The 25,716-nt window shown below is 40.7% G+C and overlaps 1 protein-coding gene across 2 annotated transcripts in view; it reads right to left on the reverse strand.

Moving 5' to 3' along the window:
* LOC138740318 (cytokine receptor common subunit gamma-like) overlaps positions 1 to 25,716 on the reverse strand; it is a 100,377-nt gene that overhangs the window by 23,267 nt on the left and 51,394 nt on the right. For both annotated transcript variants that reach the window (XM_069892803.1, XM_069892802.1), the window contains exons 4-7: positions 21,203 to 21,290; positions 14,286 to 14,467; positions 9,875 to 10,014; positions 5,812 to 5,971 (exon numbers count right to left, since the gene is read on the reverse strand). In XM_069892803.1, the coding sequence (XP_069748904.1) occupies positions 5,812 to 5,971; positions 9,875 to 10,014; positions 14,286 to 14,467; positions 21,203 to 21,290 (570 nt within the window). The remainder of the gene's footprint in view (positions 1 to 5,811; positions 5,972 to 9,874; positions 10,015 to 14,285; positions 14,468 to 21,202; positions 21,291 to 25,716) is intronic.

Genomic DNA, 25,716 nt, shown 5'->3' on the forward strand with positions numbered 1-25,716 from the left:
GAAGACTGAGGTTGAGAAACCAATAGGCTTTTATTCATTAAAGAACAAAGGCACATCCATACTGCTTGACTGTCCTGCACTGAGGAGGGAGCTGTGGAACAGTCACCTTTTTACAGGAGCCTGTGGGAGGGGCCACAGGTATAGCCAGCCAATGGGTGTGCCTGACCAGACAGCTACATACAACAATGGTTTACGACAGCCACCGATATCCAGATCCCACAGGATCGTTTTTTTAGCTGGCATGCCAGCCAAATTGGGTCCAGCATTGCCATTACTCACACTATTCCACTTGCAGAACAGGGAATTAGTGAGAACGGTACCAGTGTGCCCATCCCTCTTTTCCTGTCTGACAAAACCTGAGTCAATACAAATGAGGACCACGGAGTTACATCACACAGAAACAGACTCCATGGCCCAATTCATCCATACTGGCCAAGTTGCCTTCAAGAACCAGTCCCATTTCCCCACACTTGCCCATTATCCCCCTCCTATCCATGTTCCTATCTCATTTACCTTTAAGTGTTATGATTTTCTCTGCCGCTATGACTTCTTCCAGCAGCTTTTTCCATATCCCACCATCCTCGGTGTGACAAAGTAACCCCTCGTAGGTCCCCACCTAATCTTCCCCCTCTCACCTTAAATCGATGGCCTCTAGTTTTAGACTCCCCTATGATGAGAAAAAGATTGTGACCCATAATTTTATATACCACCATTAAGTCACCTCTCAATACAAACTCCAATGACAAAAGTCCCAGCCTATCCAGTCTTTCCTTATAACTCAAGTCCTGCAGTCCCAGTAGTATCCTTGTGAATATTATCCGCACGCTTTGCAGCTTGATGACATCCTCCCTGTAGCTTGGTGACCAGACTGCACACAATACTCCAAGAATATTCACTCTACAATATCATAAAGAAGCTGTGAACTTTCTGGCCGGAATGATCACAGGAAAAAGCATTGCCTAAAATCTTGCCAGTCCTCCAGGAGAGCAGCCTCCCAGTGACTACAATGCCCACTTCATTCTGACTGAAGGGAAACATCCTGAGGTGGTCCCAAACTGGTGAACTTAGCTCCGGTAAGTCCTTTAAGAGCATAAGATCATAACATAGGAGAAGAAATAGGCTATTCAGCTCATTAAGTTTGTCCCACCATTTAATCATGAGTTGATCCATTTTCCCACTCAGCCCCATTGCCCAGCCTTCTCCCCATAACCTTTGATGTCCTGGTTAATCAAGAACCTATCAATTTCTGCCTTAAATACACCCAATGCCCTGGCCCCCACAATCACCTGTGGCCACAAATTTCACAGATTTACCACCCTCTGGCTGAAGAAATTCCAATGCATTTCTGTTCTAAATCCTGAAGTTGTGCCCTCTTGTCCTAAACTCTCCCACCATGGGAAACAACCTTTCTACATCTACTCTGTCCATGCCTTTCAACATTCAAAATGTTTTAATGAGATCCCTCTTCTCAAACTTTTAACTTGCCCTGTTGGCTCTCCTTCAGGAACCCTTCCCCAAATGGGACTGAGTCTGATGCGTGCACACTTATGATCCTCACTCAGCCTAATGCCCCTACTCAATCATCACCTGATCACCTCATGGCCTCCAAGCCCAGTTCCTCAACTGGTTACCTCAATCTTTCCCCACAACCACTGATTAATGATCGCCAACCCTCACTCTAAATCCCATCCCTTTTCTGATCCCCAATCAATTTCCACATTCACTCTCCCTCCTATATACTGCTCTTGAGCCAGGATTTGCTTGAGCACAGTGAAAAATACCATTGCAGGGCCATGGTCTTTTAATTTCAGCCTTAATCTTCTTTCACAGCTTTGTAAAACCCTGAATTAACCTCAGCTCTTTTTGTGCATTTGTCCTTAGAAAGGGTCAGGACAATGAACCCAGTTGTAAAAGTACATTATTTAAGCTAAATTGCATAAATATCACTGAATTCTTATTTCTCTCAGTAGGTCATTTTGAAATCACCTTTAACTGAATCAAGAATCAGAAGTTGGTTTGCATTTCTCCATTTCAAATGTTCTTGACCATATTAATGATTGTCACTAAATGGAATCTCACACCCCATGAGATGTAAGTGTAGTTCTTTACCCATGACTAAATTGAATATGGTCTGGTCTCTTCTTCATTGTCAGTCATTTCTTTCAAAAAGCTGCCTTGAATGCACTCAAGAATGTTTCTATTTTTTGACGAGCTGGAATACATGGCAGTTCTAACCATACTGCTTTTGCTCATTGTCTGATTTTATACTTCACTAGTGTGATCAGATTATTCCCACTAAAGTCAAATCCTTACCCATTTCATTATTACACCTGAATGTAACAGCCTGCATTGTCAACATTATAGCCTATCTCATCATTAAGTGATTTTATAGAACACGCAAGCTGCCACCACCGACTTCCCAATTTGTTTTGTATTGGAGTGACCTGGACCCGTCTGCTGGTCACTTCCCCACGTTTGCACATCAACTGAGAAGTCTGCTTCACTGCAACTGAAAGGGGAACATTCTCATTCTGTCTAAAAATAAATATTGGTGCATAATCTTAAAAAATGAAAAAAATGTGTATTTTAAATGAAAAATTGTTTCCCCCTTAATCTCTAGTCTATATCCCAACATAAATTTAATTATAATGCAGGTGGAAATAAGGAAATTGTGGTAGTTGAATCATTATTTTACATCAATGTTAAAATTTAACATCAATAGGGTGGACAGCTAGTTTCTGTTTCCCAGGGCAGGATCAGCAAACACCAGAGAACATCTGTACAAAGTGAAGGGAGGGAAGTTAGAGGAGACATCAGGGGTTAGTTTTTTTTAAACACAGAGAGTTGTGGGGCCTGGAAGGCCTTGCCAGGGGTGGTGGCAGAGGCTGAATCATTGGGGGCCTTTAAGAGACTCTTAGACAGGCCCATGGATGGAAGGAAAATAGAACGTTTTGGGGTAGGGAGGGTTTAGTACATCTTTTTGAAGGAAGGGATACATGGGTCAGCACAACATCGAGGGCCGAAGGCCCAGTACTATGCTGTATTGTTCTATGTTCTCTATGTTCTATAAAGGCACACATACAAATTACCCAACCAAGTTTAGTAAAGTCACTAAAATTATAGTGAGAAATATAGGTGGCACAGTTAGTGTAGCGGTCAACATGATGCTATTCAGTGCCAGAAACCCAGGTATGAATTTGGTGCTCTCTTGTAAGGAGTTTGTGTGTTCTCCCCGTGACCCACGTGGGTTGTCCCTGGGTGCTCCGGTTTCCTCCCACCCTTCAAAAACATACAGGATTGGAAGTTAATTGGAAAGCACAGGGATCAATGGCCAGCAACAGGTTCTACTGTGCAGCAAATAAAATTTAAAGGAATTGTGATAAGCGAAACAATAGCGCAAAAGAGGGATAAATCCATAGTGTAGCCCATGCCCATCAAAACTGATTGAATTCCCTTGTAAAGATGGTTAAAATGGTGGACAGGAAGTGAAAGATTTCCAGAGGCTCTTTATAATGAGCTCAACGACAACCTGTCAGCTGGAGCTGAAGTGTCTGAGATTGGAGGTAAATCATTGACTTGGTCAGAAAGTTGGCTGAATAGCAAGAGGTAGAATCAAGGAGCCAAGCATTTGACGAGGGAAAATATACCACAAAATAAACATTTTGGCAGAAATGAATTGAAGAGGATTAAAGAGAAATTGAAAGCATGGAGACAATGTTAGCTGATGGGCAAATAGGAGAAAGAAGTCCAATCTGTGTTCAGTGTGGAATATTGGGTTGTGGTCATCAGAAGAGAATGAATAGGTTGGATTTATTCTCATTGGAATGTAGATTGGTGAGAAAAGACCTAAAAAAAATGTTTATAAAATTATAAGGATAGATAGATCAAGGGAGTCAAGAAATGTATAGGTTTAAGGTGGCGGGTAGGTTTTTCCACACAGAAGGTGGGTGCTATACAAGGTGCCAGTGGAGGGGATAGAAGCAGATAGAAGCGACAATGTTTAAAAGTCTCAGAGCTTAATCTGGGCAAATGGATTTAGTGTAGATAAGCATTTCTATGCTATAAAATTTCTATAATTCAATGATTTTATTTGAATGAATGGATGTGAAAAATTAGTATTCTTCAGGAGCTGATATTAGGAGACTACACATTCAGATATAAATTCGTGAGCGAAGTATGAGTATTTAAGATATAATAGTAAATAGAGAGAAGTTATTGATGAAATCAGGATCCAGATGAACAGACACGTGGACACATGGTGAGTAAAATTTCAAGGAATGAACAAGAAGTGGTCCACGTTGCAAGGACTCTAAACAGTACACAGTTCCAGGTGATAAATGGATCAAAGGCAGAGGGAATTCTGTACCAAAATATTTGCAGGTAACAGGATATGATGGATAAATAGACACATCAGGTTTTTAGTAATCTGGCTTCATTAAGTTTTCAAATATATTTGTCACAAATTAGCTAGTACAGTGAGAAGGGTTCTTCTCCAAGCAGATTAACAAGTTATCTCTAACATTCATACAGCCATGTAAAGAGCACAATTACAAAGTATAGGATTATAATAAAAAGAAAGATCAATAAGCAAGGGTGCACTGTAGTGGGTGACGGCTAGAGGGAACAAATTGGCAATAGGGAAGAAAGTTCTGATAGATGCTTTAAAAAAGGAAATTAGGCCTCATAAAACACAGCTTAAGGCTCATCTAGAGTGCCTCTTGTCCAATTATTGTATCTCACTTTAACAGAATGGCAAGAACCTATGAGGGACCAGTCACATGACTAAAGACACTAGAATGACTCTGCCTTGACAGGAACAGGTTAAAGGGAAATGTAATGGACACAAGGATAAGATTTATCTACTGTACTTGCAGAAGCTTCGATAACCAAAGAGTACCACTTTGAGGCAGTTGGTAAGATGTGATGGGAAGATAGTTTATTACATGTACTTAGATCTAGAATATCCTGCCTGATAACTCACCGATAATAACTTGTCAAAAGGAGTTAACCAAATAACTAAAGCTAATGAGAAAGACCAGGATAATGGGATAGGCAAACCACTCAAAAGATTTCACTCACTCCACCACAGTAGCAGCAGTTTGTGACATCTACAGGATGCTCTGCAGCAACTTAGTAAGGCTCCCTAGACAACACCTTACAAGCCCATGATCCCAACCCATCAGAAGGACAAGGGCAGGCAATGTACGGATTACCACCAACCTCGAAGTAACCCTGCAATTCACCTGCCATCCTCACTTGGAAATAGATCACTGCTCCTTCAAAATCCTGTGGGTGCACACCTCGAAGACTGCAGCATGCCAGAGAGATAGTTCACCATTACCTTCTCAAGGGCAATTAAGTGCTCGCTCAGCCAGGGAAGCCTACATCCTTGAATGAATCCTTGAATGGGCAGCCCTGTGGTGCAGCAATTAGCGCAATGCCTTTAAAGCGCCAGTGATTGGGACTGGGGTTCAAATCCTGCGCTGTCTGTAAGGAGTTTGTACGTTCTCCCCATGTCTGTCTGGGTTTTCCCTAGGGGCTCTGGTTTCCTCCCACCATTCGAAGCATACTGGGGATGTAAGTTAATTGGGTGTAAATTGGGCGGCACGGATTCGTGGGCTGAAATGGCCTGTTACTGTGCTGTATGTTTAAATTTTTTAAATTAAACTTTTAATTTAAATTTAAAATTTTTAATTTGAATACAACAATGCATGGCTCTTTCAAATAGCAAGGCGTGATGGGCTGAATGAACTCCATCGGGGTGAAGTCTTCTATTATTTCATGATCATTCAACAAAATAACTTCATTTACCTGTCTTAGATTTTCCCCAGTGAACAGGTAAACTCCACTCACTCCACAGATTAGATGAACCACAGTACATATTAATCTTGGTTTTCACTTGAAAGATGTAGAGGTTCTTTGGATCCACACTTGCCAAGTTGAATCTGGTTTGTATTGAGATTGCTGATTTCTATGTGGAGAACATAATAAAAACTCAAATGTAAAGAAACCTCATGGCATTTTTAGTCACAAATCCTAGGAAAGAGAGCAATATTTTTTAAAAAAACTTGTCAGCAGTAGTGATTGGTGAGAAATTCATTTCAAATCAGCATTTTAATACTTCTTCTGCAAACAACCTGCTAATTAGAACATGAGCGATAGAATATACAGCACAGACCCTTCAACCCACAATCAATATTGTGCCGACCTACGTAAACCTATTCAACGCAAATAAATTTTTTCCCGACCTCACACCCATTACCCTCTATTTTTCTTACAACCATGTGGCTTTTGAGAGTTCTTCTTGTGCCAGCCTCCACCACCACCCCTGGCAATGCATTCCAGGCACCCTCCACTCTCTGAGTAAAACACTTACCTCTGACATCCCTTTACTGTGGTAAAAATTAGTTCTGCTTAATTATTTCCAGAAACGTGTGGAGGAAATCTTTTGGGTTCTCAACACCGACACAATTTATTTATTTTTCCAACAGAGTTTTCTACCCTGCTCCCCTCCCCGCCCTCCCCCCTCCCCCCTCCCCCTTTACTGGGTCTGACTCCATTCAAAAGCAGAACACTGCAGATGCTGAGATCTGAATAAAACCGAAGCAAAATGAGGCCCCTTGAAGTGGCAGATTAACTATCACCTGGGCCCTAGGCTGAGCTTTAGTAAGGCCCCACCTGACCTTGCCCCCATCCTTCGTTGAATAGAATAAAGTGAGATTGTTCCATTTATTAGCCTTTGGGTGTGGCGCCCTCAGATATTCTAAATTTACCAACCAGTTTTGTGCTGGGAATACACCAGTTAGTGTTTGGTTGGAGGAGGGAAGGAAAAACTTCATTAAAACCAAACAAAACTTTACCTTACAAAAGCCATCTGCTAGTCCCGCATAATTTGAAAAGTCTGTTAGTTACAAAAGGATAAATAAAATGTTCTAAAAAAGAGTCTCAACACAAAATAACACAGGAGAAGGGAGAGTCTATTTTAAAAAGTAAACCTCCCGTGAGCGATGTTGCATGAGCCGAGCTCTGCTGCAGTGGGCAGACTTCAGATTCATGCACGCGGATAAAAGCGGGCATTGATTAACAGGTAGTATTGGGACTGGTGGAACCGAATTGATAAATGGGACCAAGACCCCGCTGCTGATTGACACGTGAGCATGGTACTTCTGCGAGCCTTGATTGACGGGTGGACCCAGGACTAGCATGAGGTTGTGGTTACAGAGGTGTTCCAGTGGTCGTGACGGGCCCCTTACCTTCCAGGCCCCTAGGCTTCAACCTACTTACCTACTTTGCCTAATGGTTAATCCGCCACTGGACCCTTACTCCTCACAGCCAGTCCAAATGAACAGAGATGCTATATCTGACACAGGCTTGACTGCAGGGGGCATCATGTCATAAATTTGGGAATTGCCATAGCTTTACAATTCATGTGGAATCCTACATTTGGGACACAGCTGGAAAACCGCTGGCCAACACAAGTGTTTGAGGATTCCAGATTTACAGCTTAGCCGAGGAGAGAGGAGAGAAGGCACCAAAGAGGAGATATGCTGCCTGACCATGAGGGTACTTTCAATATTTCCCGATCCAGGAATGTGGGGGAGTGATGGGGGGGGGGGGGGGTGTGGTTTGAGGGAGGAATCAGTGAGGCCGAAAAGTGCTGCAGGAAAATTGGATCATGGAGCAGGGTCTGCAGCTGGGCAGAGATTGGAGGTCAGACAGATAATCAGGCGCTGCCTTCTGGGGAGACAAGCAGACATCTGGAAGATGGAGGATGGCATCAGGTCTCAAGGTGCTGTTGAAGCAAGACAATATTATTCACCAGGTACAGGAAAGGAAGCAAAACCCTAGATCCAGCAGACTCGCCACCCTTTAGGTGTCAGGTTTTCCACACTCTGGATTATGTGACTAATTGTGGATACATTTTAAGGAATGATTAAATTTGAGTCTTGTGTTCTCAGTGTAGTTTTTAAATTGCTGTCTTTCCAGAAAGAGGTTAGTTACTAAATCCCTCCACCTTTATCCATCTTCTACTCATTACTGACATGTAGCTTTGCATTAGCTTATTGGTTTTCTACAGACCAATTATGGCAGACATAATATATATATGAATTTGATGTTATTTTTGTTAATTCAAACATACAGCACATTAACAGGCCTTTCTGTCCCATGACCCTGTATTTCCCAAATATACCCAGGTCAGCACAACATCTTGGGCCAAAAGGCCTCTACTGTGCTGTAAAGTTGGATGGTCTATGGCCAAATTAATTTCCTAACCTCATATATCTTTGGAATGTATAAGGAAACTGGAGCACCAGGAGGAAACACATCCACACACGCGCACACACGCGCACACACACACACACACACACACACACACACACACACACACACACACACACACACAGGGAGAATATGCATGCACCTTACAAAGAGCGCCAGGTTCAAAGGTCACTGGGGCTGTAACTGCAATGTGCTAACCAATGCACTAATGATCCTGTGTAATGAATTAATGTTAATCTTTAATTTAATGTTAAATTATATTTCTCATATATAAAAATCTCTTAGTGAATTATAGAGTTAAACATTGTATCTGTATTCTTAGTAAGTTAGTTGTGGGTTGGTACAGGGTCACACACAGGTCACAGCACATTTATAGAGAACCATTGTTTTCTGAGAAGAGTGTTCATCTCAGAGTTGACATGTCTGGGACAGACAGAGTTAATGGATTTCAAGTGGGTCTTAATTATTCAAGAAATTCTGAGGAAGCCATCTGTTTTTAATCAAAACCACTTAAGCCTCTTGAACAGAGATGAGGTCAGAGGTCATTATGGATATTGAATGGTTTTGAAAAAGGAACAGAATTTTGTAGAAATTTGGTCTTGTGGTTTCCAAGAATTGGGACTCACCTCGGTGATTATGTAATGGTCACATGTTTTCGAGAATATATTACTGAATTCAGACATTTTGAGTTCAGTTTTGGAAGAGTTTAGTTTGGAGAGTACAGAAGTCAAATCCCCTGTGACACAGGGGTTGAAACCTTGTGAACAACAAGGGTTGAGTTACAGTAATCAGAATCGGTGCTGTTGTTGTGTGTTACTCCTGGGAAAAGATAAACACAGAATCAGTGGCTTTTGAAATAAGGAAGACCATTTCGCTGTCTCTTTTTAAAAGAGGACAGATTTCTACTGGGTCTATTTTTGTGTGGCCACTTCATTTAACCCTTGTCTGGTTTGTGATTTCATCTTGGAGGAAAATAACCACATTGTGAGTAAAAAGGCCTGAAGATATAATGTTTAAAAGCACTTTACAATTATTTCTGAACTGAGAATTTAAGACCTTCAAGCAGGACTAAAATAATGCTGCTTTTAAAGATTGACTTTACAGAGTGGGTCTTTAATTATACACACACACATACACACATTTACATCTGTGTATAGTGGGGGTAAGTTTAGAGTTAAATAAGCTTAGAGATAAGTAATTAATATGTTATTAATAGTTTAACAAAAAAACTATTATTTCGAATTTACCATTGTCTGGTTAATTTTCTATTGCTGTTCCTGTGTTAGTGCTAACAAAGTCCCTTTAGTCCCAAAAAATAATTGAAAGGGTTGCTAGTTCACAACACCTGCAACTATGAAATCATATCTTTCTCCAGGATCAACCCATTATCATCTCGGATATTAGTGAGTCCATCAACAATATGCTGGACATTTGCTTTCAGACTGGTGAAAAGAACTGCATAAAACTATTTGATCCAACCTAGGTGGGAAAGAAAGACCTTCATCCTAATTCCCTTGGACTCCAGCCATGAGTTGCTGGTTTTTGTTTTGTCAGATAAATCGGTCTTAAAATCACTGACACTACCATTCCATACCTGCCATTTCTTGTCCTTATTGATCTGGTACTTGACTATATACTCCAGGCATCTGGCAGTCATCGGTGCCTCCCAGGTCAAGAGCACCCCGTTACTTTCTGTGGTATTCACCATCAGGTTCCCAGGAGGATAGGGCTTCACTGAAAAGTAAGAATCGAGTTTTCATCTGGTTACATAAGTGATAGAACACTACGGCACGGAAACAGGTCCTTTGGCCTATCTTATCTATGCCAACCAAAGTTGCCCATCTGAGCTAACCTCATATGCCTGTACTTGCCCCATATCCCTCTCCCCTTTCCTTGCCATGAATCTGTTCACGTAGCTTTTAAATGTTGTAATGGTATCCTACTCCACGACTTCTTCTGGTAGCTCATTCTATATGCACATCTCTGTCTGTGTGAAAAAGTTGCCCCTCTGGTTTTTTAAAAAATCTTTCGCTCTACACTCTTGCTTTAGACTCTTCTACCCTGGGTAAAGACTGTGGCTATGCCCCTCATGATCTTGTACTCATTTATGTGGGCACTCCTCAGCCTCCTGCACTCCAGGGGAAAATAGTCCTCCCCTATCCAGCCTCTCCTTATAACTCGAGCCTTGCATTTGTGGTAAAATCATCTTAAAAATACATGGAGTAAGAAAATGATGATAGCTCACAGCTGATATGGAGTGAGTAAAACTACTTGGGTTTCAAACATTATCATCAGTTTGGAAAAAAAATGCAAAGATTGAGGACTGCCGATGCATTGAGCAGGGTCTGTGGGATTGCAAGGGTGTGGGAGAGCTGGAGGTGAATCACACTCATTGTCTCTAGAGGGACCCTCTTTTGTTACTCTTTCTTTCTGACTGTAATGGGCGAAGGCAATACTAATGGCTGCCCGCATTACGGCAGGCAAAAGGAGATTTTGTGTAAAATATATTTTCTATATTATTACATGGCAATAAAGCAATTTTGAAATACATTGCATTCACATGTCTTGGGACTGTTCCTCAAGAATTATAAGAATAATTTTTCCCTTTGTGAAAATGATAATGTGAGGGTTGTAAAAGAAATCTATCATCTGCTTTAAATGAGTATGTGTGTATATCTTTAAGAACTATGCAATCCATATGGTATGACAATGTACATACATAGTTGTATCACATTAGTTTGGTGTCCTTTACCAGCAATAAAGGATTTTAGTGAAAATCTCCACCCTGTTTACAATATAGAGAAGAACTGGAGTGCGAGAAGGTAGAAGCACAAAACCCAAAACAAATTGTAGGAAAGGATCTATGGACTCTTCACTGGCAACTACAATGGAATAATGTTGCTGAATGAGGGGCTCTCTGGATAACCAATGATGGTGGCAGCCATCACAGATACAGGATTTTAGTGAGATGGAAAAGTATGAACGATCATGGAGCAAAACACAAAAGTCTACAGACACTCCAATCACAGTTGATTATAGAGTGATCACTCTACACAGGGAAAAGTGGAGACCTTCCTGAGAGCAAATTAGATTATCAAGGTCTTGGAAGAAAACAAAATTAAGCAGTGTGAAAAGGAGAAGACAATGCTACTTTTAAGAAGAAGGACAAAGGCAGAAATTGTGATGACTTTGATGGGATATTTTAATCCAGCCCATTCAAAGAATTCCAGGAGTTAAGTGTAAATAGGAGCTCAAAGTGACGGTGGCAACTATATCAACAGTTAAAAGTCACTGACATAAGAGTGCAGTCTTCAGACCTTTACAGATCAGATACTGTGGGATGGTATGTCATGAAGGGTCTCAGACAAGAGTATTCAAACAAAGCCTTTTAACCTATGTAGATCTGATGCTTGAGGGAGTATGCAGAACAATCATGGCTATGGAAATGGGATTCAAAACATGAACCTCGGAAAAGACCTCGAGGTCGGACAGCAAAATGGGTCATAGTGATGGTTCTGGCACCATGGTCTTCTTCAAGTTCAAGTCACGTGGTGCTTTTGGTGGGATCACTGGAGTGCCCAAAGGTGTGAGGGCGGTGAGTTATTTGTGTGGATGAAAAACACTTGAGGACTTGCCACTGGTGTCATAAAATAATGTAATTTGCTTTGGAAGATCTAATGTAGTATAGTTATGGGATTTTACATATCGTTTATCTTTCTGCCAATCAATAACTGTTACTTATTCCAAGTCAAACAATATAAACCTAATCTTTAAATGCATGTTGCACCTCGATAGTAGATAAGTTATTGTGTTCTTCATCATAGTAAATAGTAAGAATAGACATCAAAGCTATTTAAGTTCCACTGCAAGGGCCACAGGACTGGAGGAGAAATTAAGTGGAATGTTCAAATGGAAGGAAAAATGAAAAAAAGATGGGGATTATGAGATTAAGGAAAACAGGAGATAACTTCATTGAGGGATTGGAAACAATGGCAGAGCTACCCTTTTCCTTGTTCAGCACAGACACCACAGAGCCAGCAAGGTGAGATACAATAGCACAAAACACACTAACGATACAGCCAGCAATAAAAGGTCACCACTAGCTGCTCTGCCTTGCTACAATCGTCTGGAGGTTTGCACACCACATATCTTGTATAATGCTTCTACTGTGCGCTCAAAGCAAGCAAATGTCATCATTGTGTAGGAAATTTATCTCATTGAAAGAGGGAAAACATCTTTGTAGAAAGACCTTCTTTGGCATACAGAGTTAGAGCAAATGTCACAGACATAAGTAGGATCTACAGGTACACCAAAATTCTTACTTGCTGCATCCAAAGATACATCAACTACCATCATATAAATAAATGACCACAATATTCCAAGACAGAAAGAGAGATAATAAATATGTAAGGTTAGATAAATAAATATTCATAGTTGCAGTTAGTGCAAGAAAAAAAAGTGAAATTTCAGTGGAGAAATACTCTGATGTATCCACAAGATCATGGGAAGCTGTGATTCCCCATCAGGTAAATGCTGAATAGTAATTATGCCCTGACTTGTAGTAAGAGGAATTTTCCATCCTTTTCTACTGCATAAACAACAATTTCACAATTCTCTCAATTGAAATCAATATCTCTTTAGTCACTGTTAGGTTTCATGTATGTTTGAACAAAGTATTTCCAGAAGAGAAATTACCTTCATTTAATGCTGGAGGGGTTTTTTTTTTGCCATATGCAACATTTTCCAGCTGTGTACTATTTTAAATGACACAGCAAGTTTTGTGCAATTGCGATGTTGTATTACTTTAAGCACAGCATTAATTCAAATAAGTGAAGGGAACAACACTCGCTGGGTCCATTTCATCTTTAAGGAAAAGGTTTCACAGGCCACCAATACATTTTGGCTTTAGGATACGCCATTCATTTGCTCTAATTCATCCTCAAAAAAAAAGCTTTTACTTCCCCATTGATAACCTGAAGGTCAAACTCCCAACGGCACAATATATTCATTTTATTTTTCTAATTGATTTGATACTTTGTGGTTTTAACTGAAGCAAGAAATGTGTGTCTGATATCTGTGACGATAACATCCATTATGGATATTCAGGAATTGTTTAGCTTCATTCAAAAAATAAAATAAATTTCTGGTTGATTCTGAAAAAGACCTTCAAACAGACTAATTAGAGCAGACTCGGTGAGATATTGTTGTTGTCAAGGTACTGCAAAAAAGCCCAATATGAACTGAAATCTATGCAAAAGAACACAAGGTGGATGTAAATCAGACTACCAGTTTTCTGTATTACCCACTTCACAACAACACCAAAGATCAATCCAACCTGGCGTGACTTACCCCTCTTTTCCCAATATTGATGTCATTTGACCCAGAATATTCATAGGGACATTGCATAAATGAAGAAAGTTCACATATTCCTATCAGTCTTTTGTTTCAACATCTGTGATTCACTTTTTTTTTACACAACATCCAATTATCTAGCTACTACAGTGGTCTACATATCAGAAGGCATAATCAAATATTTTAGTACTATCTCATATGAACCTCTACAGAGGAGGGTATCTATTAACAGACCAGGAAGAGCCAAGATGGTGGGGGCAAAGAAGATGGTGAGAGTACAAGAGAAGAAGGCAGTGTGAGGGAGAGTAGAAATGATGATGTCAGGGTGAAGAACATTTGGCTTTAAATAAGGCTATAATGTAGATAAGACATCGCAGATGATAGATTTGAAAGATGTGGTTACAAAGATGGAAAAAAAGGATACAAATAAATGGAAAACTAGGCCTACATCCGGAAATTGCTCTGGATACAGAATTGCTAGGACATGACAAGATAGATCTGTAATGGCTAATATCTGGAATCAGTTAAAAAGCAAATGAACGTCAGTTGATCATCAACTGAGATGAATAAAGTAACTTCCTCACCTATCAAGATTCTTCACTAATTTTAAATTTACCCACCCTTGCATGTGCCTTTGTTACAAACACTCTTACCTTGATCCTGGAGATAAAATATTTGGGGCTCTCTTGTAATATTTTTGGAGTCACTAGATCCATTTCTGAAAACTTTAAATGCTTTGAAATGTATAATTTCACTGGCTGAGAAATTGCATCCAACGTTATAACCATCATGCTGAATATAATTCCTACATTCCTGTGGTGTATGTGAGGCATACCTGCAATGAACAAGAAATGGTCACATTTTCAATAATGAATGGGAAATTAAAAACCTCTGGTGAATGTGAGATTATAACTCAAAAGGCAAAAAGATGCTCCATAATTTTTATTAAATATTCTTAAAATTCGGCTTTAGTGTGAAACCTTACTCAGAAATTGCTCCACTGTGTTGTCGAATTCTTCATAGACAAAGGAGAGCTACCTAGAAATATAATCTTTGTCACCCTAACATAGAACAGAGCAGCAGCAGGTCCTTCAACCCCTGATTTCTACACCAAACATGACAGTAAATCTCCTCTGTTTGGGCACTATTCATATCCCTCTACTCTCTGCTTACTTGTGTGTCTATCCAGATGCCTATTAAACATTACTGTCACATTTGCTTCCAGCACCACTCCTGGCAGCCCATTCCAGGCACCAGGAGTTCTGTGTAAGAACTAGCCCTGCTCATCCCCTTTAACCCCCACCCATTGTTAAATGCATGTCCTCTTGGGATAAAAGATTGTGATTGTCTACCCACATAGGAGATTGCCTCTCATAATTTTTAAACTTCTATCCATTCATCCTTCAGCTTCCGAAGGCTCCAGAGAAAACCTCCTAAGTTTGTACAGCTTCTCCTTATAGCTCACACCATTTGATCTGTGCAGCATCCTGGTAAATTTCTTCTGTACTCTTTCTGAAGGCTCTAATATTCCAAGTGACTTCATTACACGTACTCAATGCAAACATCCTTTTAAATTTAGACACACAGTACGGTAACAGGTCCTTCCAACCCATGGGTTTGTGTAATGCAATTACACTCAATAAAGCTCCAACCCCCATATGTTTTAGAGGCTGGGAGGAAACAGGAGCACCTGGACGAAACCCACGCAGACACAGGGGGGACTTACAGTCCTTACAGCACTGGATTCTGTCGTGCATTTACCCTAAAGAATAGTCTCACACAATAAGAACTGTGATCACTCTGTATTCTGTTTAAGATGGTATCGAACTGAACATGCATATTGAATGCATCTTATCACATGATGTCACGCGGACATGCACGTTCCCATAACACTCTTCCCCCACAAAATAAAATTATGCTTACTTGTAAATAACTGTACAGTTTAACTTAAATATGTTAACACTTGTGGACACTGCAGTGAAACTTAAGTACCACTTCAACTAATTATTTTAACTAGAAGTACCAAACGATCTAACTTGAAAATGCATTAAACTGGGAAAACACACAAAGTCTTTTTTTAATCCCAGAGCCATTCAAGAATTAAACTCCACCAATTAGTGGATTTATATTCTCTATTGTTTTAATGCTGCTTTTTTTCTTTCTTGTTTTTACTGTTTTATATGCTCTTGTATGTTATACTGTGAGTACTGCAATTAGGCTTTGTCATTTCATTGTGTCTTCTTACACAATAATAAAGCACCTACTTACTTACTTAAGTCACTGCATGTAGACTTTGAGATGTGCAGTTTACTCCTCTTGAATCTTCTCGGGGATGAAGAACACCGAACAGGGATACAAACTTGTGACTCTTTTGGAACAGATAACCTCTCATGGCTGGCTGACACTACTGGCTGTGTGTCCAGTGATTGGCTGGGATCTTGTTCCTGTGCAGCCACTAAGGATGTTGTTTCAGTAGCCAGTAATGGGGCATTAGAGTTGGGTTATGTCAAAGGGGGAATGTCAGGGGGAATCATCCAAAATAGGCACTGAAATGGGGTCCTATATTGCTCTTAACTGGTCGATGTGTCATTTCCATAACTTGTCACCAACTAGTACAGAATCTGAACATGGACATAGTTTCTTGAGAAGCACGCCTCTTACCCATGTTTCTTTGTCCTCCCTGTAATCTTGTACCAATACTTGGTCTCCAATCTCCTGAGATCTTGTTGACTTACTCGGGGATGTCAACTGATGAAACAAAGTCTGATGTTTGGATACACCGCAGCAAGTCGGGTTTCCAAGTTACATCCAAACATCAGTTCTGCCAGCAACTGTTTTGTAGCGTGGTGAAGTGCGGTGTGTTAACAGAAATGCTGCGATTTTAATGTTCCATAATGTTTTTAATGAACTCTTTGCTTTTATTGCCTGTTTAAAAGCCTGAACAAAGCTGTCCACTTCCCCGTTCATACTTGAATGGTAAGGTGCAGGTAATATATGCCTGCTCATTGTTGTTTTGCAGAAACTGCTTGAAAGCATCTGATATAAAGTGAGGTCCATTGTCTGAAACCAGTTCAATGCTTCTGCTTGGGGTGCTCTCAATTGCATTTCTTGGCAGATGTGGCATCTCCAAAAATAAAGCTCAATATCTATGTCAATCAATAGCCACTGACGTGCATGTGCACCAGAGCCTTCATCTGGACCATTCTCGGATGATTGGTGTGGGCCTCTTGCCATTTCTTGGGGATGATTGTTCTTCTTCCCCCATAGCAGGCAACCCTCTTTGATCGAGATTTTGTTTCGCTGAGTATAAAAGGCCTTCAAGTCTGGGTGGTGGGGGCGGGGGGTAATACTATCAGCTTCGGACCACCCAGTTAAGATGAAGTACAAAATCTTTGACAGCGCGGCTTCTTTTCCTATCTCTTTGCTGATCACCTTAGTTGTATTGGGCAAGTGGTGAAGTTGTTCCTGGTTGATAGCTGAGGCTTCCACAGTCCAATTGATGTACCCTTCTACTGTTCTGTTGTAGGTAGAGGTAAGCGCATGACCATTCCTGTCTGCAGGGTGATGCTTTAGATCATACACGGATGTTGCGAGCTCCATCACCCATCGTTGAATCCTTGCAGCCGCTCGCACAGGAATGCCTTTCTTGGGGCCTAAGATCCAACTCAATGGTTCATTGTCCGTCACAAAGGTGACCTTCCTAGGCATTGGTGAAATTGCTGGAGACCAAAGATTATGGCCAGTCCTTCCTTCTCCAGTTGCACATAGTGTCAAAGAGCAGGAAGCATATGTTTCAGGTTGGTCTCCCTTTTTCTGTGATGTGACAGTACCGCACCTAAACCAACAGGTGAAGCAACAACGGCAAGGGCCATTTTCTTGTCCGGGTCATAGGAAACGATAACATTGTCCCTTGAGGTCAGCAGTTTCTTCAAGCGATTGAAAGCTTTGTCGGTTTCAGCATTCCAACACCATTTCTGGTATTTTTTTCAACAACTGGTTGAGCAGGTTGCATAGCATTGACATGTTGGGGATGTGCTGTCGATAATGGTTGAACCTAAAAATGATGGCAGCTCAGCTCGATTCAATGGGAAGGGTGCATTGCGAATGGCTTCGGTGTCAGCTGCGTCCATCCTGACTCCTTCACGATTGATCAAATATGTAACTGAGGGTATCATAAATACTTGTCTTTTCGCAGTTAGACTTCAGCTTGTTCTAGCCGAGCCAGGACCTTTTCCTAGTTTGTTAGATGCTCTTCGTCGTCATGACCCATAATGTTATGTCATCTAGGTAACATCCAACACTCAGTCCTTGCAATAACTTGTCCATAGCAGCTTGAAACATCGCCGAGGTTGATGATATTCCATACGGCATCCTGGTGTAAGTGAACAACCCCAGGTGAGTGTTGATAGCAACACACTTCCTCGATTCGGGATCCAATTTGACTTGTTGATATGCTTGTGATAAGTCCAATTTCAAGAACTTTTTTTTCATCATTCAGAGCTTGAAATAATTCCTCCACTCTCAGAAATGGATGTCCAGAGACCTGCAGGGCTTGGTTAATTGTGACCTTATAGTCACCACAAATTTTAATTTCACCACTTCTGACCAGTACAATAGGAGCTGCCCAGATCTTTCAGTATTAATGACACAGCCACCCCGTTTCGAGTTGCATCTGGACAGGTTCATTATTAACTTTAATATGAACAAGAATAGCTGATCTGTGATCAAATACATTATGGATGAATATTAATGCCAATGTCCCATTGTAGCACTATCCATCAACCACATTAGTCATGTTTAATAGGCTTTAATCACATTAAGATGTCAGCACATCTCATATGTTGCTGGCCCAGATTCAAGGCAGGTACTAAGGGTGTAACAGCCTTTATGGGGATTTCTGAGGGGAGGAGTCACAGGTGCAGGGGCGGGACAGCCCATACTGTACATTCATACAGACAGTGCTAATAGGCATACAGTGGTTCCACCACATCCATCATCCTCGCAGTCACTTTGGTACTCTGGGTCACTGCTAGAACTTCCGTCATTGCCCATTTTTTTTTAACTTTGGAAGACTGTTTTTCTTCCTCCTGTGACCTTCTTTCTTGGACACTGACTTGATGTGCCCCATATTGTCACACAAATAACACTTAGCCTTTTTATAATAAGTTATCAGGGCTGTGGTTCTTCTCCCACAGTGGAAACATTCTCATTGGTCCATTCTCTTCACCACGTGCCCACCCTGTATAACATTGATGTGATGATCAGCCATTTAGAAACTCAATACTATCTCATAGGTGGACCTAACGTCCAAATATTTTGTGAACAATCGTTGTTGGGGATGGTGGTCAGCCAAACTGATTACCAATATATCTCTCAAGATCTCGCCCAAAAATTTTCCAAAATGACTCGTCTTCAGACAATTTATGCAATTTGGCCAAATATTGGCTCACTGTTTCACCAGCCTTTTGCTTTCTGGTATAGAATTTGTATCTTTCCATGATTACTATTGGTTTTAGGGACAGATGGCCTCCAACAAGGTCAAATAACTCTTTATAAGACTTGGTGTGTTGTTTTCACTGGTGCCAATAGAATCCTGATCAGACCATCTGTTCTGCTCCCCACCTCCCTCAAAAATAACGTCTGGGTTTTTTAATTGCAAGTCTCAGAATCACTCACATCATGGGCAATGCAGTACATATCAAATCTATCTACATAATCACACCATCCTTCAGTCTCTCTAAATTCCCCAAAACGTCCTTCTGCCATTTTGACTATTTAATATTCAGTACCAAAGTAAATCCACTATCCATGTACTGTTTATTCTTATTCTTTTGTTGTCTTTGTTGGAATTATTTTTACTGCTGACGGACATGTGCTTATATCCCGGTCGCCGTTTTTGCCTCAAAAATTCTCACCTCTGACTCCCTCTTTCCTCAAAATCCCGTGGATTCTGTCGTCCAGAGTGTAGAATATTTTGTCACCAATCCTGTCTGTATTTACCCTATAGAATAGTCTCACACGATAGGAACTGATCACGATTTATTCTATTTGAGATGACATATAACTGAACACCCATATCGAATGTAACTTATTACATGACATCACACGTTCCCATAACAGATTTGAACCCAAGTCACTGGTGCTCCAACAGTGTTGCCCTGCTCTGCTAACTGTGCCACCACTTGGTGTAATCTGCCCCTGAAATGAATTCCTAATGGATGTGGTTAGGCCAAATGTCCGTGCTGATACTTGAAGAAAGTGCAAAATGATTTTAGGAATTTCAAGTGTCAGCTGATCCTCTTGTTGAAAAGCTCTCGAGGTGTTCCTTATTCAAACATGAGCGTTTTCCAGGAAACTCCATAACATAATTAAGAGTCAGATCAAACAGTCTATAATCAGGCTAGCATATAGGCTGATGAGGTTTCCTTTCTTGATCAAAAATTGCGAAGCAGAGTATTCCCGTAATCTCGGAACGCTGGTTGGATGGGTAAATCTGTGATGATGATTGGTTGGTTGCAAAATGTGCAAAACGTTAAATGTTTTAGACTTGATATAAAATAAAACTTTTTTATATGTAGACATACAGTGTGGTAACAGGCCCTTCCAGCCCATGACTCCGTGCCAGCCAAACACCCCGGTTAACCTACAACCTAGGTAAATTTTGAAAGGTAGCAGGAAACCGGAGCACCCAGAAGAAACCCCTTCAGACATGGGAAGAATGTAAAGTTATGAGCCCAGAGGACCCCAAAACCCAGCAGCAATAGAAATTCACCTAGACAAATTCCAATACCATCTATGAGTTTGCTGATGACATCACAGTTGTTGGCAGAATCACAAACGGCAATGAGGAAGCGAACAGGAGGGAGATAGATCAGCTCATTGAGTGGTGTCACACCAACAACCTTGCGCTCCACGTTATCAAAACCAAAGAGATGATTGTGGACTTCAGGAGGAAGTCAGGGGAACATGACCCAGTCCTCATCAAGGGCTCAGTAGTGGAGAGGGAAAAGAACTTCAAACTCCTGGGGGTCAACATCTGTGAGGATCTGTCCTGGATCCTCCATGTGGATGCAATCACAAAAAAGGCTTGCCAGTGGCTATTCTTTGAGAGGTGTTTGAGGAGATTCGATATGTCACCAAAGACTATCATAAAATTCTACAGATGTACCATGAAGAGAATTCTGGCTGGTTCAGAGGGTTGTTAACTCGGCCTGCGACATCACAGGCACCAGACTTCACTCCATCAAGGGCATCTACATGAGACGGTGTCTTAAAAAAGCAGCTTCCATTCTCAAAGACTCCCACCACCCAAACCATGCCATCTTCACTCTGCCACCTTCAGGGAAAGGGTACAGGAGCCTAAAGATGGCCACTCAGCAGCACAAGGACAGCTTCTTCCCCGCTGCCATCAGATTCCTGAATGATCAATGAACCACAGACATGGCCTGACTTTTTTGTAACTATATGAATTTTTGCACAGTGTCGCTGCTGCAGAACACTGAATTTCGTGACTTGTTCGTGACAATGAATTCTGATTCTGAAAATAGTTAGATCTGAGTAGCAGACTCACCAGTAATACAGGGTAGAGTTTGTTCTCTGTTCCTCAAGGTTCCATGTGCACTCCATGAATTCTTCATTGAACACAATGCAATTCACATCTACAGGCAAAATGTGACACATAATTACACATTGTAACTCATCAAGGAGGCCAGCAACTGCACAAGATGCCCACTGTGGCCATGCAAGGGATAAATAAAATCTGGGGAACATTTAGCGATATCAGATGGGAAGGCTTGTGATAATCTGGAATGCAAGGGAGGTAACAACAAAGGAACACGGAGAAAGAAGAAGCCGCAATGGCTCATCTCAGCTTTTTAAATTTAATGTTGACTTCAAGAATCATAAATATTGGGTCTGTTATTTTAATTTACTTCTCTTGACCAATCTTTTGCTTCATGACTTGCTTCGCAATCACGTAGCGTTAGGTTATGAGATTAACATCCAGAGGCCAGGACAATTGACCCAGAGACATGAGATTGAATTCCACCATTACGGCTAGGCAATTTAAATTCATGTCATTAAATACATTTGAAATTAAAAGCTAGGATCAGTAAATGTTGGATGTTGACCTTTTGGTGAAGAAAATCTGAATTCCCTCTTCTGCCCGAGTGGATATTTTTTGCTTGCTCTATGAAACCACTCATTTAATTGGCCAATTTGTAATTAATGTTGAGAGTCTTTCTGAAGCTCCTCATCTGGAACAGACTGCCAAAGAAAGCTATCAAAGTGGGTATAATCTAAGATTCAAAAGAATTTGGACAACTATATCGAGAAGGAGGAATTATAAGAAGATAGGTCAAATGTAGGGAATGGATCTTGGATGCTAATGTGTGTGGAGCAAACACAGCCTCCCTGCTTGTCTGGAATGTATGTATTGTGGGCGGTCATGTGTCCTCTCCATCTGAAACTTATTCAAAAGTCACATCACCTGTCAATCAAGGTTGGACTCAGGCCATCCATTAGTGCACACCTTGCCATTGGCTAATTTAAATCACCTAGGATCATTATTGGCTAGAAGCACAGATTAGCACTGTACATAACACCCATGCACAGCACATTCTTTCTCTCTGCCTTGTGGTCCAAGCCCCGGACATCACTCCATGCCAGGTTGCTACTGTGGACATTGCTGGAAGTGTTGTGGGTGACGTGTTCACTACACTACACTACACTGAAGCTGAGCCGTTAGTGTATGCTACATTCTAAATATAGTTTTACGTGACAATAATGAAACCTTTACCTCAGAAAAGTCTTGGGTGTAGAGAACTTCAGCTATGTTCACAGAGCTTGCACATCATTTGATCACAAAGTCATCATATAATTTAACAACTTCTGGGACCAGTATTTAAATATCAGGCCTTCAAACAATGCACAGAGAACTTTTGGTTTCAGATGCATGATAGCAGTTGATTGACCAATCGAGTTCAACAGTTCCAAAGGTTCCATTATTGTCATGTAATACTACATTTTAGAATGTAATATAGATGACATTTTTTAACTTTGGTGAGGTCAGTTGACCTATCATCTACTATAGAGTCCAGAAGTTGGGATATTATGGTAAAGTTGTGTAAGACATTGGTGAGGCCAAATTTGGAGTATTGTGTGCAAGTTTTGGTTACCTAAAAACATGAAAAATATCAATAAGATAGAAAGAGTGCAGAGAAGATTTACTAGGATGGGGCCCAGACTTCAGGAACTGGGTTAGAAGGAAAATTAAGACTCAGTCCCCTGAAGCATAGAAGAATTAAGGGAGATTTGATGGAGATATTTAAAATTATGAGGGGGTTAGACAAAGTACGTGCAGATAGGCTTTTCCCACTGAAGGTAGGTGAATTACAAACCAGAGGACATGGGCTAAGAGTGAAAGGGGAAATGCTTAGGGGGAACATAAAGGGGAACTTCCTCACATAGAAAATGGAGAGAGTGTGGAACGAGCCGCCAGCTGAAGTGGTGAATGCAGACAGGTTAGTGGGACTAGGCAAGAAAAGGTTCAGCATTGGCTAGAAGGGCCGAAGGTGCTTATTTCTGTGTTGTAATGTTCCCTTGTGGAAATCTTCACTGAATTTGTGATCTACTTTAGAACAGATTAAGTGTTTGTGTTTAAATTATTACATATAGGATTCATCTGTGACTAAATCTTTCATCTTTATAATCTGAAATAACACAGTCAATTAACAACCACACATAATTTCAATCATCTATCAATGATTTGAAGACACAAGTAACAAAGCAGTTACGGAGCACAGACTGATTGTGTGCACATTAGTGTCTCTATTACATCATACGGATTCCCCTGCTGTAATTTTGCAGATCTGAGCATAGGCAAAGTTCACCACTTAATTTTAGCTGATCTCAAATATCCAATATTATACGCAATGATTCATGTAACTTCTCCAGTTCCTTTCAAACCAGCAGCTCAGTCATGTACCCATTACTTTATACATAACCCATTTGAACCAAGTCCTTACTATTCTTATGTACTTATTATTCCATATTTAAGCCATCAGCATCTCAAGATACTTTGATAGATTGCAAATATTTTAATAACACTGAACTGATGATCTGGGCATTCATCATGTGAAACTGCATGTGAAAGTTTTGTATCACATATGATAAATAGAATTATAAGGAGTGGTTATATTAATGATCAAACAGAATCAAAATTACAATTATTATTCACAATGAAAACCAAAGGATACCCTGGATGTATAAATTAGGTACAAGAATTTTGCCCCTTTCACACTTGCAAGAGATCCCAGGAATCAAACGCCAATCGGCCTTTAAAGCGCCAAGTGTGAAAGCAACATCAGCTCAACACCGGCCTCGGATGATGTCATCACACGCCGGGGATTGACAGCCCTGACCCCGAGTACAATCCCCAGCGTCTGCAGACACTGGCATTGAAATCAGGCAAGTATGAAAGGGGAAATTGCATCGTGGGATTGAAATGACCCAAGTTTTTGCGTGAGTGCAGAAAGAAAAGATTAAAATGAAGGTATCAGCTTTGTCATGGGAAAGTCGCCGTGGGAGAGAGAGGGGAAATAAATAGCAATAAACAGGAATAGCGGACAATTTTTAAACAGCGTGGGAAAATTGGTAGTGCTATAGTGCACAATTAAAAAGTCAGTGGGGGAAAATAGCAATCCCAGAATGCCATATGGCAGAGAAACCCCTCTATGAATGCTCCATCTTTGCAGCTGGGCACACAGCCCTTTCTCTGCCGCATGGAATTTTGGGAGGGCAGGCCCGCTATTGCTTTTCCCCATGATGTTTATACTTTATACGCAATAGCGCTACCACTTTCCCACACTGTTTAAATTGTAGTCGATAGCGCTACCCCAATGTTCCTACGCTGTATAAATTGTGCGCGATAATGCTACCAACTTTCCCACCCTCTTTAAAAATTGTCCACTATTACTATTTATTGCTCACACTTTCCCACGGTCCCTTAGAAAGGTTTGTATAGGTCGGCACAACAACAGAGGCTGAAGGACATGTACTGTGCAGTACATAAAGCTTAATTATGTTATAATTAGGCATGATTAATTTTGTTCAAATATAAGATCATAATACATTGATCAGGATTTAGGGTGGTCCACCATCACCCGATGCGTTGTGTCGTCACCAGTAGAAGGTAGAACCCTGAGGATAGCTCCTTGCAAGTGTGAAAGCATTCAGTGTCCCAGTTAGGAGGGATCAAATGTGCAAAGCCAAACCCCCATTCCTATCCCAGAACACTGAACAGCCAATTTAGTGGGATGCAAGTGTGAAAGGGCCTTTACATTGCAGTCATTGAACTATTTCTATCCAACATAACACACAATAGATTGTAATAAAAAGATTGCCTATGTCATCACAAGGAAGCTCTTCAAGATTGGGGAACTCCGTGAATGTTGAGCACCACAAAAAACTTCTAATTTTTCTCGAATTACCAAGTAAAATTGCATGCAAGTCCGAAACAGTGATAAAACCTTGTTGATTAGCAGAAAGAAGTCGTCAATTAATGTTTCAGGCACCTATGAACATTCATCAGACCCTTCCAAGAAGTAATTTAAATCATCAGGTCACTCTGTGTGTGCCTGTATTGATCGAGCCAGATATCTTTCTTCCTGTTTCAAAAGTGTTAGAAAATATACAGTTACTCACCTGATGACTCTGTGCTTAGTTTGATGTTGCTTAAAAGCATTAATGAGAAGAAAGAAATTTGCTTCAGCAGTCTTCTCATTCTCCAAAACAAGTTCTGTCCAATCTTAAGGATGCGTATATCTTGATAAAATATTTATTTCCCGAAATTCAGCTCTCTTGTACTCACAAGTCTATTAAATTGTCTTCCTCTTTCATTATTACACTTCCTTCTGCTGTGTCAGGGAATTGTGCTGCTTCTGCTTTTGTCTTCTTCTGCATATTTTTAAATAAATGATTTCATATAAATTGGATACCAGCATATCCAATTTAGTCCACTAAATAATTTGGATTGGATAATTGAGTTTCATCTATGGATGTATCAGACTGGCGGGAATCTCAGGA

This window comes from Narcine bancroftii, chromosome 8, assembly GCF_036971445.1.
Source record: "Narcine bancroftii isolate sNarBan1 chromosome 8, sNarBan1.hap1, whole genome shotgun sequence".
NCBI lineage: Eukaryota > Metazoa > Chordata > Chondrichthyes > Torpediniformes > Narcinidae > Narcine > Narcine bancroftii.